The sequence below is a fragment of the Dasypus novemcinctus genome, chromosome 17, assembly GCF_030445035.2.
Source record: "Dasypus novemcinctus isolate mDasNov1 chromosome 17, mDasNov1.1.hap2, whole genome shotgun sequence".
NCBI classification, from domain to species: Eukaryota; Metazoa; Chordata; class Mammalia; order Cingulata; family Dasypodidae; genus Dasypus; species Dasypus novemcinctus.
In genome coordinates, this window is record NC_080689.1 from 80,685,415 (window position 1) to 80,706,100 (window position 20,686).

General features: G+C 43.9%; 1 protein-coding gene across 2 annotated transcripts in view; it reads left to right on the forward strand.

Annotated features, from left to right (window-relative positions):
* Nucleotides 1-18,484, forward strand: part of RMND5A (required for meiotic nuclear division 5 homolog A) — a 60,602-nt gene extending 42,118 nt beyond the window's left edge. Inside the window, exons 5-10 of one of the 2 annotated variants that reach the window (XM_071208952.1) lie at nucleotides 6,656-6,822; nucleotides 7,374-7,539; nucleotides 10,066-10,168; nucleotides 12,272-12,426; nucleotides 14,002-14,089; nucleotides 14,588-18,484. In XM_071208952.1, coding sequence (XP_071065053.1) covers nucleotides 6,656-6,822; nucleotides 7,374-7,539; nucleotides 10,066-10,168; nucleotides 12,272-12,426; nucleotides 14,002-14,065 — 655 coding nt within the window. In that variant the 3' untranslated portion in view covers nucleotides 14,066-14,089; nucleotides 14,588-18,484. Of the gene's footprint in view, nucleotides 1-6,655; nucleotides 6,823-7,373; nucleotides 7,540-10,065; nucleotides 10,169-12,271; nucleotides 12,427-14,001 lie in introns of both variants that reach the window. The other variant, XM_058279052.1, reaches the window with a different exon arrangement.
* The last annotated feature ends 2,202 nt before the right edge of the window (nucleotides 18,485-20,686 follow it).

The following is a 20,686-nucleotide window of genomic DNA, read 5'->3' on the forward strand; positions in this document are numbered from 1 at the left end:
TGCTTTTGTTTAGGCTTATAAAATTTCTTAGTTTTGTGATAGAAAATTAGTAATAAATAAGGCAATTCCATAGTAAAGTACTTAACAAAAAATCACTCACCTGTAGAGCTGTGCCGCCCCAATATGGCGGCCACTTGCCATCTCTAGCTGTTGGGTACTCTTACCAATCTCTGCATTGCTGAGAACCTCAGGTAAAGTTGGAAGTGTTTCTAGAAGAGATTAAAAAATGTAATGGCTATAATTTGGCTTTTTAAGTAGCATGCAAGAAGGACAAAGCATGACGCTGACTCTGAGGTGAGTGAAATGGTGGCAGTGCATTTGAAAATAACTCAGAAATGAAAGGTTAGCTATCCTTTTTGGTCTCTAAAGCACAGTTAAAGAGTTTTTGGCTGAACTTTGATTTTTGCCGTTTCTGCCTTTGTCTAAGTTTTTCAGGGATTTTGATTTGGTCACTGATGGTGTCCAGCCAAGTACATAGAGACACTGTTCTTCACACTTGCAGAGTAAATGAAAGTCCCTTATTTCCCTGAACTTCAGCTTTTAGCCCCAAGCGAGGCTACAAAAAGGCCTTGAAAATGCTGTACAAGGTTGGAGAATGTGTGCTGTGGGAATTGGCAAGAAGCATTTTCATTTCATTATTACCAGAAATAGACACCAACCAGCTTGGAAAATTGTGGGAGAAGGCATATAAACAGACTGATATTGTCCCTTAGGCTCCTGGCGGGAGGACAGCTAACTACAGAAGGGAATATTTTAAATTATTTTTGGAATAATGTGGAGCAACAATATGCCAGGTCTTTCCAGAGGCCTGGCAGGATCTTGAATGCTTAATGGGTAATCATGTAGGTGGGAGTAGCTCTCTTAGTACCTAAGTAGTGATAGTGTCCCGGAGGCTCTCCGTGGGAAGACTGCATCGCCAGTGGTCACGGGTCATCGTGGCGCCCGCGCTGTTACTGGGCGCCATTTTTCTGACCCAAGTGCTTCTTTAAACAGGGAGTTGTTCCAAAGCTGATATTGTTCCCATGGCCCATATTGGGAATGTAGAAGCAGGATTTGTTTTATTTTTATCACAGTAAAGGTATAATTTAACTGAATTTTTAGTTAGCTTGTTGATTGTGATATAGTGGTGGTGTGTTTTTTTGTTTTGCTTTGTTTTTTAAATTAAATATCAGAAGTATTCTATTAGAAATGTCATCTAGATCTCAGCACCCCCTTCTCTAATAACTCATGAACTAAGTTTTGGTTTTTTTTTTTTTTTGGCTTAATGCCTTCCCGTGCTTTGTAGGCAGTGGCTCAAGTTTTTGTTACATGTTACATTTTTGACACATGTTTCATAGTTTTTGGATTTGGTTGTTATCAGGTTGATCAAGGTTTTGACTGTCTTCTACTTTCATCCCTCCTCAGTGAATTAAATACCCAGATATGCTGTGTGAACTTTCAGCTAAGAAAACAACACAGATTTTTGAAGGGATTGCTTAATATGTAAAGATGGTCATATTCTCAGTACGTATTTTGTGGTTGGTGCTACAGAAATTAAAGTGGCTCTGAATAGTACATGGAAGTGCCCAAGTAACTCTTGTTTTTTAAATATAACTTTTTTACTAAAAATATGACTTGGGTGGTCCAACCAGCACACATCGAGTAGGCTGTGATTGAATGTCTGTGCCAGTCTTTGTGCTTAGTGCTTTAGCCCTCTTTTCTCATACCCACAAACCTTTGAGGTATGCTTATTTTACAGTAAGGAAACAGATTTTAGAGAATAATTTAACTAAAAGACTGCCCAAATTCATACCTCAGAGCCAGGGCTTCAGGTTGTATGCCTCTGACCTGGTAACCTGTGCTCTTTTATCACTGTCTTCTATTCAAAGCAAGGCAGTGCCAAGATGAGCAAGATGGGGCCCCTGGCTTCAGCAGACCAGAATCTATACCACCAAATACATTGTGATAAGAGCCATATGAGAGGTTTGAATACATAACATCTGGAGTTCTGCACATGGACAGCTATTAGGAAAATTGTAGAGAATGTGGCAATTGCATCAGGGCCCTGAATTTTTCAACCTATTTTAACTATTCAATGTTTGTACTTTGGCAAAAAATTAACTTGTACCTAGGTTAGGGATAGCTTCATACAGGGAACAGATCTTCTTTCTGGAGCAGCTGTTAATTACCTGAATACATCACTGTCATGTCGTGCCAGTTGGTAGATTATGTTATCTGAACACGCTTGCATGTTTTTCTTGGCCTGCACCACTCTCCACCTCCATTCAATTCTCAGCAGACCTGTTATTTCCCTTAACTCTTCACACCACATTGCAGATGCCTCTGATTTATCCTTTTGGCCACCTTTCTCTTTTCTTCACCCCTCCTGGTACAAATCCCTTGGTTTTCCACTTCACCCTTCCCTCCTTTCAGAAAAGAAGAGTGGAGGGGCTGGGGCCTTGGTGAGGAATACAAACTAATATCTCCTGTTATTTCTGATTCAAGATTCTTAATAAGGGGCCATAATCCTGACTTACTCAATTCGTCTAATCTGTATCTTTGTCCATGTGCCATCCTGGGCCTTCCTTATCTTTATAGCATTACCTCTTCTCCCGATATCAGTGTGCTTTCTCTCCTTTTTTCTTTATTGAACCTGTGGGCAGTTTCCTCTGCACAGTGCCAGTATGCCCACATTCTGTTACCACGTACAGTGGCTTGAACTTACATACCCCCAAAAAAACACGTTCTTAACTTTTCTCCATTCCTGTGGGTAGAACCCATTGTTCATAAGCCCTTTGGAAGATCTAGGGAAGCTACCAGCATGGATAAGAATGCTGCTGTGGAATTTATACCCAGACGCCAAGCGTTAGTTAAGGATGGTAAGTGGGACTGTCAAATGCTTAGAGTTGACAAGGCAAGTGTTTTTTGGAAAGCATCCCCACCAAGAACTTCTGCAGTGAAAGATGTAGGTTCAGTCTGGGGTCTGAGATGTAGGTTCAATCTGGGGTCTGAGAGTCCCAGAGCTTTGGTATGCAAATAAAGGTTCATGGGTCACAGGCTGTAATAAAAAAAAGACAATGACAAGTGTTGATGAGGGTATAGAGAAGATGAAACCCTCATACATTGGTGGTGGGACTGTAAATTGGTGTGCCACTTTCAGAAACTGTTTGGCAGTTCCTCGAAATGTTAAACATAGAATATTACCATATGACCCAGCAATTCTACTTCTATCTACATACTCAAGAGAAATGAAAACATTTGTCCATACAAAACCTTGTGCACAAATGTTTATAACAGCATTATTCATAATAACCAAAAAGTAGAAATACCCAAATGTCCATCGTTGGATGAATGGACAAACAGTCTGTGGTGTGTCCTTAAAATGCAGTATTGTTCAGGCAAAAAAAAAAAAAGGAATGAAGTGCTGATGATGCGTACAACAACAGGGTTGAACCTTAAAAGCACGCTCAGTCAAAGAAGCCAGCAACAGATGTTCAGAATAGGAAAATCTGGAGACCTTTTCACTCTTACCAATTCCTACTTTGTCTTTCAATTAGTGACAAACTTTGATCTTGGTCACATCTGATAAGAGGCTCAACTATAAAGAAAGGCGCTATTGCTTGTAGCTATTTGAGGCATCTCAAGGAGCCTGTGGGTAACTGGCCTCGAGGTCATGGAACCTAGAAGGAGACAGTCACTGGCAATGAAGGAGAAGCTGGGTTTTGGGTCTCGCCTCTGCCCCTCTCGACACATCTGCCTCATTCAATTCTAGATTGCTTTTCTTTGTACCACGGTGGCCAAGTGTGATTGCCTCACAGTTACTCTGTTTAAATGACCTCAGCCACATGTGGACCGTGATACGCATTTCCAAATTCTTCTGGAAGATAATCTGCCCCTGGTTGCTTGGATGAGGAGTCCACTCCTGTCCAGTGAACTGTGGCCAGGGAATTGGGGTCAGAAAGCACACACGGGTGCCTGGGTACAGTCCTGGGGTGTGGGGGGGAGAGCTCATCAGGCAGGTTTTTGACTGCAATGCTTAAATGTGCTTGAATGTTGGGGAGTGAAATGGGTTACATCACCTTTAGTTCAGAAAATGGCATTTTGCCAGGGGGAAAGAAGCCTAGAAGTGATTATCCTAATCCTTGCCTTGTGGGATTTAGTTTTAAAGTATGAAAGTACTATATGCGCGTAGAAAACTTGTCCCAGTGAGGAACAGCCGAGGTGCGCTCAGCATTTGCTCTGGCCGGGACTGTATCCTCGGGTGGTTCTCTGCCCCGTGCTGTCCAGTGGGCTGGACCCACCCATGGCAGCCGGTACGTAATGCCTGAGGCCCGGCTCTCCTGGACACTGCTGTTGAGAATTCTGGTGACTACAAGTTACCTTTCCCTATGTATCAACTTCCCTCCTAAAATCCGGGTGATGGTTTTTGTATTGTCTTCCCATTTAACATAATATTACGAACATTTCCCCATGAAAATGAGATAGATTGTTTTCTTTTGTGAATTGTGTATTTATGGACTTGGTCCTGTTTCGCTTAGCTTTTATCTTTTATTGAAATTTTCAGTTACTCTCAGTTAGCTTCCCTCTTTAATTTTACAGACTTCAGATCAGAAACAGAAAAAAACGTTTGCTGCCTCTCCTTGGCTGTTAGTAGGAAAATGTCCTCAAGCTTTTATGAGGGAGGGGGCAGGATACTTTGGTAGGTGACCTAATGTAACGTAACCTTTGGAGCTAGAAGTCGATAAGGTGCTTGGCCGAGCAGAGGCTGGAGGTGCCGTGCGGTTGGTACTGATGGCTGATGTTGGACATGCACAAGAGAGCGTTGCCAGAAGTACCTCGTTGGTGCCAGTGAGGTTCACCAGACCTGGCGTTGCAACTTGACAGCGTTCGTCTCAGTGCCAGGCAGGGATCTACGGCTTACTTACATTCACGTAAACACTTCCAAGGTTCAGGCGATTCATACATCACTTCGACTTTGAGGGCACGGAAGCGTCGTGTATGACTCTTCAGGTGTGGATGAGCCAACGAGCTGAAAGCAGGTTCATATGCAGCCTCGGGGGAAGGGCAGGGGCCAGTGACCGCGCAGCTCTCTGACGGCTCACCCGAGGCAGGGGACTCAGTATGAACGGCAGAGACTGTTCATGTAGCTGGTGAGTTACTCACCTTTCATAGTTCATCCCAGGTGCGATTCCAGTGGTCTTTGGTGAATTGGGTTAGGTGGGAGTACTAAATTAAAGAAGACTGTTGACACCAACAACTTCTATACCCTACTGTTTAGGAAAGTAAAGTTACATTGCTTTACCACCTGATCACAGAATAGATTTTAACAGCTCTGTGGTATACTTTTCCGCTTTAGTGCTCACCTGACCTGGAGTCCCAGCTCAAGCTTGGGTATTCCACCAGTTTATGCTTATAGAGATCTGAGAACTATAATTTGGCTCATTCAAAATTGTGAGTATTGCATTTTTTCCTCCAGAGCACTAAGTTTGTATAAGTCTTTTGGGCACAGTGTAATACACTATGTGATATTTATGAAGCTTTATTTCCCTGATAAAATTGATAGCACCTTGAGGGGGAAATATATGTTTACTGTTTTTATTCTAGAATGAATAGCACAGAACTTTGCAGCTAATGAAACTTTAAAAAGAAATGCTGGCGGCGGACTTGGCCCAGTGTTTAGGGCATCTGCCTACCACATGGGAGGTTCATGGTTCAAACTCCGGGCCTCCTTGACCCGTGTGGAGCTGGCCCATGTGCAGTGCTGATGCGCGCAAGGAGTGCTGTGCCACGCAGGGGTGTCCCCCGCGTAGGGGAGCCCCACACGCAAGGAGTCTGCTCTGTAAGGAGAGCCGCCCAGCACGAAAGAAAGTGCAGCCTGCCCAGGAATGGTGCCGCACACATGGAGAGCTGACGCAAGATGATGCAACAAAAAGAAACACAGATTCCTGTGCTGCTGACGACAACAGAAGCGGACAAAGAAGACGCAGCAAATAGACACAAAGAACAGACAACTGGGGTGGGAGGGGGAAGGGGAGAAAAATAAATCTTAAAAAATAAAAGCTAGGGGCACATGTGGCTCAAGCAGTTGAGCACCTGCTTGCCACATGAAAGGTCCCAGGTTCAATCCCCATTGCCTCCTAAAAACAAAAAAAAACAGACAAGCAAACAAATGAAAAAAAAAAAAACTTGGGGGAACCGATGTGGCTCAGTGGTTGAGCACCAGCTTCTTTCATATCAGGCCTTAATGTCTAAAAAAAAAAAAGAAAGAAAAAGAAATGCTTCCCCTTCGGAAACTTGATTCCTCTGTAAACAGACTGGTTTAAGAGTAGCACATAGTGGATCTAGGGACTCGGGCTAACGCTGCTTGCAGGGTGGCCCCGTGCACTGCCACCTGCGTCGTGCGATACATCAGCATCATGCTTGTCTCGGTGTGACACCTTGCTAAATATGTAATTGTCACCTGGATTGATGTGTTTTCTTTCATTCATTGAAGGGTGTCTCTAGGAATGGTTGGTGTTACAGCTCCTTTCCTAATAAAACCTCTGGTTCAGGGGTTGCTGTTACCACAGACTTCCACAAGATGGCAGACCAAACCCTTTTTCATGCTTCCAGACTTCACTATTCCCTTAATTAATATAAAAACCTTTTGTTTTTTTCTTTCCTGCTTATTCCTCAGGTGGGCAGTATCAAACCGAGAAATGCTCATAGCCCAGAACAGCTCTTTGGAATTTAAGCTACACAGACTGTATTTTATTAGCCTGTTAATGGGTGGAACTACAAATCAGCGAGAAGCATTACAATATGCTAAAAATTTTCAGCCATTTGCCCTAAATCATCAAAAAGGTGAGTTTGGAGTCAGATGTTTCCAGTGTTTGGAACAGAGCGATAGCCACTGGAATTTAGCAGTTCACCTTAACTAGACCTAACTTCTGGTTTGCTAATGAGCTACAGCAGTGTAGGTGATAATCACCTCCAGAAAAAGCTCTGAATGGGTCTCAAGCAAAAGTGAAGTTAGAGAGTGGCATTGCAGCTATTTGGGATTTCGTGTTAAACTAAGAAGAGGCAGGAGAAAGAAGCAGGTGTGCACATGCTCTTTTCCCACCAGGAGCTCAGTTAGCCTTGCTTGGCACGACCGATGCTGCCAGACGGAGTGTCTGAGAGCCAGGTGGCAGCAGCTAACCTAGTGTTGTGCAGGTTCTTCCTCCTCTCTCCATGCGGCTGCTTTAATTTGGTGTGGGCAGAGAAGCCAAACTCAAGGACCAGAATTTTAAAAGACACTTAAATTACTTTAGGCTCTTTCAGGTGGGTATGTTCTTGCCTTTTCCTCCTGTTACCTGAAAGCCCTGCTTCAGGTGTACCATTCACGCCTCCTAATGGTTGATGCTCTTGTTCAGATATTCAAGTTTTGATGGGAAGCCTCGTGTATCTGAGACAAGGGATCGAGAACTCACCTTACGTTCACCTGCTCGATGCAAACCAGTGGGCTGACATCTGCGACATCTTCACGCGGGACGCCTGTGCCCTCCTGGGGCTCTCCGTGGAGTCCCCGCTCAGTGTCAGGTATGGAGACTGGCCCCGCCTGTCCCTGAACAATTTCTTGTCCAGTTCTGGGTGTTTAAAGGAGAGAGAACTTTTGTCATTCTGAGGAGTCAGGTGTACCTTGATAATAAGAAGAGGGCATTGGCATTTCAGGAGCTCTTCACAGCTGGCAGTGACATGTGGTTTTAGGACTGTAGTTCTCCCGGTATGACCTGTAAACCCCAGGGTCTCTATGAATGATTTCCCGTGTTGGTGTTTGCACAGATGGTGCAAAAGCAGCGGTGAGTAAAACTGCGTAGACCCTTCGCATGAATCAAGGAAATGGTGCCAAACTCCACAGGTCTTGGTCACACTCCTCACCACCACACACTTGCGGTTTAAAACACTAGTTCACTTGAGAATGTTCATGACAAAATGTTAAGAAGTTAATTGTTTTATTAAATTTCCACCTTTGAACACAGATCTTTTTAATATTATGTGTGACAAAATAGGAAGTTTGCAGAAAGCACTTCTGCTTCATGCCTGAGCGTGAACAGGACTTGTGTGTTGGTGGAATTGTGAGCTGAACTAGCTGCTGTTTTCATGGAATTTCCACTTGAAAGAATCACCCATGGATTTTATTTTATTTTATTTATTTTTTTAAAGATTATTTATTTAATTCCCCCCTCCCCCGGTTGTCTGTTTTCTGTGTCTATTTGCTGCGTCTTGTTTCTTTGTCCACTTCTGTTGTCGTCAGCGGCACGGGAAGTGTGTGTGGCGCCTTTCCTAGGCAGGCTACACTCTTCTGCGCTGGGTGGCTCTCCTTACGGGTGCACTCCTTGCACGTGGGGCTCCCCTATGTGGGGGACACCCCTGCGTGGCAGGGTACTCCCTGCACGCATCAGCACTGTGCATGGGCCAGCTGCACACGGGTCAAGGAGGCCCGGGGTTTGAACCGCGGACCTCCCATGTGGTAGGCGGACGCCCTAACCACTGGGCCAAGTCCGTTTCCCCTACCCATGGATTTTAATGTATCAGAAGATTCAGCAGTAAGGTTTCGGTTTCCACCTTGAGCCAATCTTTAGGGAACTGCTGTTGGTTGAAGTTCCTTATGGTAGCCAGAGTTGTCTGAAAGGGCCACAGAGCCAGGCAGAATCTGTGTGCGACTAGGTTTTTTTCACGTGTAGGTAACAGCAGAGTAACAACAAGGCAGTGCCCTGCGCAGGGCCTTCCACCCAGCACAGGCAGGGACTCGCGCAGTCAGCTCTCATGCAGCTGCCCTACAGGTCAGCTCCCTGGGAGACAGACGCTGAAATGGAGACCTGCCAGCAGCAGGTTCCTGTAAGCAGCGCCTCTGATGGCATGAAAACCACGGACTGGTCAGAGGGAAGAGCTGGACAGTGGTGCGGTGGCAGCCAGGCCTCAGCCCCTGGTGTCCCGAGGAGCTCGAAAGCCGGCGGGCCCGCGGAGTGGTCCCCACGGGGGGTAAAGAGGCTGGGCTTTTATCCCCCACACGCCGCGTCCTGAGCGGCAGAGCCCCTGGGGGAGGACGTGGCCTGCAGCTGCGCCTGCCCGCTGAGGACAGGCCTGCAGGGGCCCGGCTGAGAGTGGCCGCCCGCCAGCAGCTCATCCTGGGCAGGTGGGGCCGGCTCCAGGGGGAGCCGCCGGGAAGCGCGTTAGGGGGAGAGGGGCCGTGACTGATCTCCAGGCCGTTCAACCTGGTGGTCCAACAGTTTTGAAAGATAAAAAAACTGTTTTGGCATTGATTTCTGATTGTTATAAAGCTCTCTAAAATCGTGTTCTCGGTTTCTGTACTTGTTTTTCTGTGGGCCGCAGTGAGCGTCTGGAGTGGCGCGGCCGCAGGCCACATTTTGGTTTCAGGGCTCCTTTGCCTTGGAGCATAGTTTGTAAAGACAGTAAGCTTACGTGTGCTGTGCGTGGTCTGTTAGGAGAGAGGCTACGTACGGTGTCTGGTGTACTATTGAGTAAAGGATTCTGTGCAAGAATGTCTTTCACATGCTAAAACTACTGTAGTTTGGAGAACAGTAGTTCTTTCCATTCTTGCGTTTTCAACTTCATTTGAATTCACAAGTTTCATACCTCTTTCCTTTATCATGGAGCCTCCATTTCAACCCAGGATAGGATATCGAAGCTCTTCCCTTAAAATGTGTAAAACTTTATTTTTTTAATTATTGAGGAATGGAGTTTCAGTAAGTCACCCTTCTGGAAAATGACAGTTATAGTTAATATTAAAAATAAAATGAGTTTTTTTACTGTATTTCTCATATTGGTGAGGTTTATTTAATAAACTTAGTTTGTTTTTGTTTTTTTTTTAACTGCAGTCATTTTCCAGTAACTGTAGGAAACATACCAGTGAGCCTGCGAAGGGGTGGGAAAACAAGTTGTTTTTCTTCTAATGGAAATAGCTGGGTTTGCTCTTAGCAAAGCAGTGGGCTCTCTGCCCTGCCGTTGGACAGGGCCCTCAGTACACGGCGTCTGGACGATTCCACGGGCCCAGCAGTCTGACGCCTGGTCTAGTGCTGACATTTCCTCCTCCTTCTCTCCCAGTTTCTCAGCAGGTTGTGTGGCGCTGCCAGCTTTAATTAATATCAAAGCCGTGATTGAACAGAGGCAGTGCACTGGAGTTTGGAACCAGAAAGATGAATTACCTGTGAGTTCAATTTTCTATTACCTATTTCCCTTTCTTTCCATTAGAATGTACATGTGAGAAGTTTAACATGTCCATCTTGCCTTTTAATGAGGAAACACTGTTGTGGCCATTTGTTTCTATTTAAACAACAGAAATGTGGAACTAGTATGTTCTGGAGGTACTGGAGAAGTTTTCTCCAAATTATCAGTTACAATGGCAGTAAAAAGCCAATGAAAGGGGAGCAGGTGTGGCTCGAGCAGTTGAGCTCCTACCTCCCACATGGGAGGTCCCAGGTTCAGTTCCCGGTGCCTCCTGAAAAAAACAAAACTGAACAAGCAAAACAAATGCAAAAACCAAGTCAGGGAATCCTGTGTGGCTCAGTGGCTGGATGCCAGCTTCTCCTCTATGAGGTCCCAGGTTCAATCCCCAGGCCCCAGGGCCTGAAGAAAAACAAGCTAATGAAAGAACACATCAGAAGAGGGTGGTGTGTACTACTGCATGCTGTGTCCATAAACCACTCATGCTCTGAGCTTTTAAAATATAAAAGCAGTGAGTCCTTTTAATTGGATTTAGTTTTGTGTTAAGCACTGATATTTATGAGGTCATGGGTTGTGCTGATTATATTTTTCTAGTACCAATTAAAGTAAATCCATTGCTATTAACATGAAGGTTGTCCTATACCACCTGAAATCCTCCCTGGACCACTAGTGCCATGTGTCCCCTGCACCAGTGGGCAGGGCCATGCTTTCAAATATCAGCTCCAGTTACTTTCCAGCTCTAACTGCTCTGACCGGTAGTTTGTTTATTCTAAAATGAGGACCATTCTTTTCTTGCTGAGGCTTTGAAGGCTGGAGATAACGTAGGTGTTCTTAGAGTAACATGGGCACGTGGTGGGTACTCGGTAAATTGTGGCTTCCATAGTTTGCCTATGTACAATACGTGCGTCTCCACCAGGCTTCTGGTGGTGGGCACTAAAACTCTTGCGTGGCGTTCCCATTGAGATCTTGTCACAGGCCCCGAAGGGCTAAAATATGCCTTTGACTTTTTGATTATTCACGGTCGTACCTGTGCACAGGTTTATCTGCAGTTACCTTGTTCTTCCAGCTGGTAACCCTGTCAGTTGGTTGCCCCAGCTTCTCCTCAGAACTCTGTTTTGATTAAAGATGCAGGTGCATTCCCAGTCCTGAGTGTGGTCAGGACACAAGCAGCACCCCTGCTTGGCTGCTGCTAACTCAAGCCAGCGAAAAGAGCTTAAACCTTCACCGGCTTTGTGAGACAGGTGCCTGCGAGAATCTGGCGACTTTCCAGCCATGCTATAAGCGTCTTTGTTGCTTGTGCACCAGAAAAGAGCAGGCTGAAATCTTAATTCGCCTGAGGCCTGTGTTTCAGGCTAATTGGAGGTGATGACCTGGCCTTCTTTTCTAGGGATTTTTTGGTTACATTTTGCCCATTTTCTTGAAAGAGTCTAAATTTTGATAGCCGTTTAGATAAAGAAGGAAAGAAAACCCAAAGAGGACTGATATCTGTGGAGCCTCTATCATGTGCCAAGCACTGTGCTACGAGATTTCGTAGGGTGTGTATTGTTTTGTTTTGCTTGCTGAAAAGGGAAACCATCGATTACAGATTTCGTGGGGTCTGGTGTACAGATTGGGAGAGGCCCTGCCTGAATCCTTCTAAGCTTTTTCTCCAGACCATTACACACAAGACATGGGGAGTTCATGCAGAAGTAAACCTTGCTTAAACTGGCTTTTAAAAAATTACATTGAACCGTTACCTCACTGAGTGTGTGCCACAAACCTGTCGGGGTTCCTGGTGTGTTTTGCTTTCGGGTCTGTCCTGACTCATTTTCACGTGTGCTTGCTTTTAGAACATTGCCTCCTCCTCAACTCTACTCTCGACATCAGGATTTGATTTGAAAGGTCATGCTATAAATAATTTTGAAGTTTAATGTAGAATCATGAAGCAATACTTTGCATCTTTAAGACTATCCAACTTCGAGTTAGAAGAGTGCTGTAACAAGTTACATTCACCTGAGGAAATTTGATGAATGTTCTTTGCACAATGCGCAGTAACTTGTAGATAGCTTCCTGCAGTAGAACCTGAGCCTTTTTTTACTTTTTACAGATTGAAGTGGACCTTGGTAAAAAGTGCTGGTATCATTCTATATTTGCCTGTCCCATTCTTCGTCAGCAGACCACAGATAGCAATCCACCCATGAAGTTGGTCTGTGGTCATATTATCTCAAGAGATGCCCTGAATAAAATGTTTAATGGGAGCAAGTAAGTGTCTGACTTCTTAAATGCTACTAAAAATTTTTCTTCTTGAACTTGGTGGGAGAATAAGAAGCAACGAGGACAAAGCTAGACTTAGAAGTAAATAGTTTTATTAAGTATTCACTTGATACAGGGGATGGTGTCTGATCTTTCTTTTGTAAGTCTTTTTAATTTATGAATTTGGTGATTATAAGTATGGTATTTTTGTTGTTTTGTGGGGTTTTTTGCCATAATATAATAGAAGCCTTTTCTGGCCCATTAACTTTTTTTATTTTTACCATCTTTTCTAATATTTTAAGAAACTATCACATGAACATTTTCACATAGTCCCTACGTGTAATTTGGGGGTCTTTTTATATGCTGCAGAAAGATCCTCATTCTCTTTTTTTAAAAAACTGTAGTAGTCTAACATATGGAAACACATTAACTTATTTAACCTGCTCCTGTTCAGCATTGAGGTTGTTGCTGATCTATTGCTATTGCAAACAGCGACCTTATAATGAAGGCCCTTATGCGTAAGTGTGTAAATTCTAGGTATGTAAATGTCTAGAATCAGATTGCTGATTCAGAGAGAGAGTGTACATGTGTAATTTTTATGGATTATGTGCTCACTTTTTTAAAAAGTGTCAGAAGCCTGTCTGTAGTTTAGGCAGTTAGAACATTTTTAATTGGAGCTAATTTCAGACCCATGCTGTTTGTGGAAGGCCCTAGCTTGTAGAGAAGCTGTGGTGCCCTTCCTCGACGAGGCAGCGCAGAGCAGCAGCGACCAGAAGCCGCGCTGTGGGCTGGTTGTCGCCGTGCTGCTCTCGCGGGCTGCTCGGAGGCGCGAAGGTGGCAGCTTAACAGCTGGCATCAGATTTGCTTAAGGAGATTGTGTGACCAATATATTAGAATTAGAGTCAGAGAGAAGTACGACTTACACTTTCAGAGAAGAGCAGTCAGATTTTTACTTCTGAAGTCCCAAGAGCAAGTTTCAGAAAAATGTCCTTTGTTTTGTTTACAAAACAATTTTCTTTGATTTCCCCTGAAGAAGGGCAGTTTAAGGTCTGGTTTGGGTGGCGTTTATTTGTGACCCTTCAAAACTTGACAGTTTGTTATTTTATCAGCTTTACTGAAACATATTCATAAAGCACACAACCCATCCATTTAATGTTAGTGTTTTCATTACTCCAAAAATGTTAATAATAGTAACAAAAAAAACTACCCCTTAGTAGTCACCTCTCAATCTCTCTATCCTTCCCCTGCCATATATAACTCCTATTCTATTTCCATCTCTCTAATTGATTTATATTTATATAGATGGAGTCAAACTATGTATCTCTTTTTTTTTTCATTGATGGAAGATATTAATAAATTACTACACACTACTCTCTATAGTATGCGTTGGTTGTATTTTTTGGGCATTTTTTTAGGGGCAAGCACAGGTAACCCTCAAAGCAAAATATAGACACACATGTGCACTGTTAAATTGATAAAATTGTTAAACATTGCATGATTGTTAAATATTCAGTAGTTAGATGAAAATTGAATGCAAAGTACTGATTTTGTTTTCTGATTCAGTGTTTTCTTTCTTGTCTTTAGATTAAAATGTCCATATTGTCCAATGGAACAAAGTCCAGGAGATGCCAAACAGATATTTTTCTGAAGGAATAACTTTAGTTTGCGGTTTGTAAGTGAAACAATTGTGGGTGCATTTCAGAAGAGAATGTTCCATTTAACGCAGCTAACCAAGGACTCCCGTGTTTATATAAGCTGATGCTCTAGAAACTTTGCCAACATTTTAGGGATCTACACACTGAGGGGAATATGCCAGATGAATATTACCATAGGGCTTTATTATATTCTTGGTCTTCATTTCTGATCAAGTAAATACACCAGCAGTTGTCATTCAATGCAGGTTTTTGTACTTAATTATATGGTGATTTTTTTTTTCCCACTTTTTAAGAGCAGAAACAGAAATTGACCTCCCTGCCCTGTGTTTAATATTTCTTCTGCTTTTACTTTTGTCAATTTCTTGATAATTGTAAGCCTTGAGAATGTTTGTGAAAAAGTTTTATTTCCTGTTATGTATACATAATTAAATGAAAATTCTTCAGAAAAAGTTTGATAAATTGAATTGTGGTTATAAACTAATTTGCTTTTTTTTTTTTTTTTTTTTTTGCTTAAGGAAGGAAAGCTGTGATAGATTTCAAATTTGCTTTTTGCTGTTTTCCTCTACTCCAGCTCTCATTGAGAAGTCAGCACACTTGCATTTGAACTCTTTTTGTAGCCATGGGCTGCCTGCTTAAAATTCGATCCTGAATTTGGCAGGCTGGTGTGACAAGTCTTCCGCCAGAGCAGAGTGGAATGAGTACTATTGTGTCTTTGCTTTCATTGCCAAGAGGTGCTTGTTTTAAAGGTGCGTTTCAATAAAATGAAATTCTGAAGTTAGAAGTGTTCCTAAATTGATACTTGCTCTTGGTCTCGGTAGCCCTCTTCTCTGATCTGCCTTCAGGACTTGGCTGTCGATAGCATTTGTGTATCATTGCTGACACAGTGTTGTGTTGTGTGTGTATATATGTGCACCAGCATCAGACATTGTGTAGCTGGAAGGGAAAGAAGCATGTTCAGTCCGAAAATGCAGTTACCAAACTTATCACTTTAAATCCTTAAAGTTAGACGCTAGGAAATTTTATGTACCACAGGATATGTTTATTGCTGTTTTTGTATTTGAATAGTATAATGTTATATTCAATGCCACTCTGGAAAGTGTATCATCTCATTGGCTGTGAATCTGTACGTTATTTTAATGAATACAGATAATGATCTTTTCTCTTGTGAGGTATGTTCGTTTGATGCACTGTCCAGAAATAGCCATATGAAAGAGTTTTTCTTTGTATGGTGAACTACATGGGAAAGACTGATGTGGACATAATTCTGACTTAAACCCATGAGGTTACTTGACTATGAGAAGAATGTTATGTAGAAATCACCAAATATCTTGAGAAGAATGTTACGTGGAAATCACCAAATATTTTGAAGCCGTATTTCATATGACAAGGAACTGAACATCAACATAAGAAAACTTTCACGAGAAAATGAAAATAGAAGAAAACACAGAAGCAAAGAAGAGTGTGACACATCACATTTCAGACTACGGATAGACTTAGTTTGGAGGAGGGGGTTACAGATTTAGTGCTAGGTTCATTGGAAGCCAGCAGTGTTTCCCGTAGTATACCAGCCTGGATGGTTTATCCTGTGTTTACCTGGGAGAGCAGGGGTTCCTTTGTAAGGAGAAGGGTCCTGTAGAAAAAGCCCTGCATGATCATTAGTCGAGGGCCTTTGCCTGCTTCCTGGCTTGACCAGAAATCGTGATTGGCCTGGCACAGAGTTGTTTGCTTTGCACAGCCTCGATCTGACCCGGGCTTTTGCCTCCCAGTTGGAACGGTCTCTAAAGTTCCATCTCGACTAAAGCCCTGAAGGAAGAGAGTAGAGAGAAGCTCCTTGGTCTCCAAAAAAGAAGGTAGAGAATTCCAGGCAATACTGTGGTTAAGGATACAAGGCCTGGTTTGGTATGTGTTGTTTTATTTTTCTCTTTGACTTAAAACCCAGAGTGTCATCTTTTTTTTCACAGTTTTTCCCCTCTAGGCCAAATTTAGTTTTTTTCACAATTTATTCTCAACTTTCCAGTTTAAACATCTCCACAACATTTAAGCTTCACGTAATGCAGACCTTGCTCTAGAGACTGGCAGTGCTTTCAGAGGCCAGGGCTCTGCTCTGTCCCTTGCCCGGAGCTGGGGTCCTCTCTGAGTGCTCTGGGCAGGGTCCCACTGGGCAGGATTAGGGCTGAAAATGTGAAACTCTTGATCTGACAGTTTAACATGAAAGTGATGTCTTAGGGCCGTCTTTACTTAAGTGCATTGACAAAAAAAGTCATTGGAGACTACCTTTGAAGGGGAGAGGTGGACAGGAAGAGGCCAGGCCGTAACGAAAGGTGTTAAAATACAACATACTGCCCTTCCTCCCCACAAAGACCTCCACAGATGGTCCCAACTCCCAGCAGCTGCCGGCACTGAATGCAGGGCGGGAGGAGGCTGCCGGCCTCTCTGCCTCCACTGGCAAAAGGTCAAGTGTACACTGAAGACAATTTCAGAAAGGTTTCTTAATCTCTTTGGGAACTCTTTCCATTTGTCATTTGAGGACAAAGGCCATGGGACTATATTAAGCCAAGAAAATCTTACGTCATATCCTCAGATTCTGACTTAGAGCATATGTGTTTCCAAGGACAATTTTAAGTACAGGGGTCGAGGTTGTCTGTATCTTTTTTGTCTTTTGTGTGATCATTGCAGATGCCATTTCTGTTGTTTTCACTGGTGATTATATTGAAATTTCTAATAACATAAATGAACGGGTATTGGTGCCTCTTGATTTGAAAATTTTTAAAGAAAAGGGCCACCTCATATTCATAGAATGTGTGAGTATTTTGTGTGTGTGAGCGTTTATTTGAAAAAAAAGTTATGAAGTAAATCTTTTGATTTTCCTGAAGCAGCTAATGTATACAGAGACACTAAACCTCACACTGAATTAATGGGGAAAGAGGATCCTGTTTTGTTTTTTGTTTTTCCCCTCTCCATGTAGTCCCCCAGGCTACGCAGTTTCAGTTCAGCATTCTTCCTGCTGCAGGTTATTCCACCTCAGCAGTTTTGGGACCGGGGCTATTGCAGAAACCAGGAACTCTTGATCGCCTGCACGAGACGAGCTGCTGGCGGCCCATTGTAGGCCTCTGATTTTCCAGCTCAACCTCTGATTGAGTGGACTGACAGCCAAACTGGCCAGCTTGATCAGCAGACTCAGGTTGTTTTCAAGGAAGGCACAGAGGCATGGCTGGGGTAATTCAGTCACCTGGGTGTGTGTGAGGCGAAGACAAACCACATGCCTTTCACGACTGAACTCTGCAGCAGTGGAGTGCTGTGGTCTTGGGACGGTTAGCAAGGAACACTTGGAGGGTCTGGTGCTTCTAGACTCTCCTGCGGTGGCAGGTGCTCTGGGGTCCACCAGTGCTTACATAAGCAGGCACCAGCTTCACCAGCTGTTCTTGAACCAAAAATAGGCAGGATGGCAAATGTATTTTATTATCAGACGAGGCAGTTAGTTTTAGGGTGAATTTCCATGGTTGATTTTACTTCAAGAGGTAGGGAGAGAAAATTTGGTTTTCAAAAATATTTCCCCCTACCATTTTAAGCAGTAGCAGGCGTGTGTCATTTACTTCCAAAGAGGCAGAAGCAGCTTGAGCTAGCTTGCGGCACATGCTCTGTTCCGTGCTATGGGAGAAGCCTACAGACGTACTTTTGCAGTCCCTTAGTGTTCTCCGGCAAGGCAGATGTGGGGTTCCCTAGGATTTAGTGCCTGATCTTTTTTTTGGGAAGGGGCGGGAAGCAGGAGGAGAAAATGGTAGTGTGCACGAGTGCCTGAGCCGAAGCGGCCCGCCTCCCCGCCTGCTCTGGGGAGCAGCAGGTGTGTAGTGTGCTTTGCTCACGACTGCAGTGTGCATGTACGTCTTTTTTCTCCATGTTTTCTAAACTTGTACTAAAAGGGTTCATTAAATCATCTTGTTCAGATGGCTCAGGATTGTATTTCTTTTGCTTATTACCCTGTGCTCTTGGGTTCTTTAGTAATTCTATAACTATGTAACAAGAATAGTGTTGCACTGTAATCTATCATATAGAGCTATATGTATGGAATAATTTTGATCAGTTTTTTAAAGAAATGTATCCCGTTTGCAAAGGCACAATAAAGTTGCATCTTAGAGACTATAGGCAATAAAGCTAACAATAAACCTTATTTAACACAAACCATGTTCATATTCTCTCTTCATTTGATTTTGGAAAAAGTCAAGCATATCTGGTAGTTTCAGGGATTTTGTTTTAACTTTAAAAATTCTAATATTTAATTTATAAATTTCAGACTGATAAAGGTTTTGGAAAACTATAAGAAATGATTTGCTAATGTGTGTGCTCCTATGTAAAACACATGGCTTCTCCTGTATATATTTTTAAAAATTAAAGTAATGCACATTTAAAAAGCATTGTGGAACCGGTCTGTATAAATGTGCCATGCGACAGAGATATGAGGGGAGGGAGTGTGGAGGTGCCAGGACTGCTTAGGAAAAGAAAATTGTGCTCCATGTTTGCTGAAGGTCTGTTCCTGCTTCTGTGCCAATTTGCAGTATGAGAAGAGGAAGCCACGCTTGGCTGCAAGGGAGCCTGGGAAATGTAGTCTTAGCTGGGCACATAGCCACCTGGATGGGAGCAAGAAAGAGGAAGGGAAGCGGACTTGTCCCAGTGGATAGGGCGTCTGTCTACCACATGGGAGGTCTGCGGTTCAAACCCCGGGCCTCGACCTGTGTGGGGCTGGCCCATGCGCAGTGCTGATGCGCGCAAGGAATGCCCTGCCACGCAGGGGTGTCCCCGCGTAGGGGAGCCCCATGCTCAAGGGGTGCACCCCTTAAAGAGAGCCGCCCAGCGCGAAAGAAAGTGCAGCCTGCCCAGGAATGGCGCTGCACACACAGAGAGCTGACACAGCAAGATGATGCAACAAAAAGAAACACAGGATTCCCGTGCCGCTGACAATAGAAGTGGGCAAAAGAACACGCAGCCAATAGACACAGAGAACAGACAACTGGAGCGGGAGGGGGGAGGGGGAAGGGGAGAGAAATAAATAGAAAGAAAGGAAGAAAGGTTTCTAGGTAGTCAGCCTGCAGTCTATGCCACACTTTACTACGTATCTCAGCCAGGAAAACAAAGTTGAAATTAACTCAGGTGATGGAATCCAGCCTTCAGGGCAGTCTTCGCCTGCCTCACCCCCCATCCCCCCCTGAGCTACTAGACAGATAAGTTGACTACTGTCGAAATGCCTCCTCGAGCTGCATTCTTGGAGCCTGGTCATATTCATGTGTTAGAAGCAGGAGTCCCACTTTAACTTCAGTCAAGACACCAGCTCTGCTCTTGTTCCAGAATTGGAACATACTTTTTCCCTCTTGGTTTAATCTCAGAGCAGGGGTAGGGGTGGTTGCTTTTTTTCCTCCTATTTTGGGCTTATAGATACTTAGCTATTTAGAGGGTTTTAAATAGCTTTATTCATCTAGTTTTAAAATTAAAAACAGACTACTGAATACTCAGTATGGCAGAGCAGTTAAGTGCTTGGGCTCTTGAGTTCAAATCCTGACCCTATAGATTCTAGTATGTGGTCTCGTGCAAGTGAGTGAAACTTCCTAATCCTTGGTTTCCTCATCTGTAAAGTGCAATGGTAGTAGTTCCTACCTCATAGTTTTGGAGGGGCCTAAGTGAGATACCTGCCCTATTGGGAATGCTAAACAGGTAGCTATTATTAAGTCAGTATATTAGTCAAAGGGGTGCTGGTGTAAAGTATCAGAACTGTTAGCTTTTATAAAGGGTCGTTATTTGGTGTAGAAGCTTAAAAGGCCCTAAAGAGTCTGACCCGGTACCCTAAGAGGTACTTTCTTACCCAAAGTTATTGCCCATGTGTTGAAGCAAGATGGCAGGCAATGTCTGCAAGGGTCCAGCCTCCCTCTTCCTCTTAAGGCTTCATGGTTCCAGCTTCTTCCAGGCTCAGCTGTAGGCTGGCATAAGGCTCGTCTGTTCCCAGGGCTGGTTTCTTTCTGGGCTGAGCTGCTCTGTTCTCTTCACAAGGCCAGCAGTAGGTTAGGCTCATCTCCCTTCCTGGTGCCTCTGCCGTGTCTAATGAGCTGTTTCTCTTTCTCTTCTGTCTACTCTCTAATGCCATGTGAGAGTCTGTTTTATCAGCCCACCAAGGGGTCTGGGCGGCATTGTGGAGTCACATTCTAACGATGTGGTTGAATCAAAGCCCTAGTCTTAGCATAAATTAATTATACGGCTCAGCTGAATCTGATAACAATCAAAGGGTATCATGCCAAGAGGAACAAACCCAATTTACAAACCTCTCTCTTTGGGATTCATAACCTCAGACTGCCACAGTCAGTGACATAAGATCAATGACATTTGCAGATCTCTTCAGAAAAGGGAAATTGGCAGGGGTGAGAGCTACCTGGAGCTTTGAAGTGGGGGAAGTTCCCGGGGCAGCTGGGGCAGCACATGCTTTTCCTACCCTGCTGGCCTTCCTCACCGCCCTGAGCGTGGGAGAGCCCCTGGGACATAGGCAGCCACAGCCCTCAAGCCAGGCTGGGGGGAGCAGGGTGCAAGGCCCAGGGGAGCTCCACCTCCGTGCAGGTGGCTGCGTCCACCTGCAG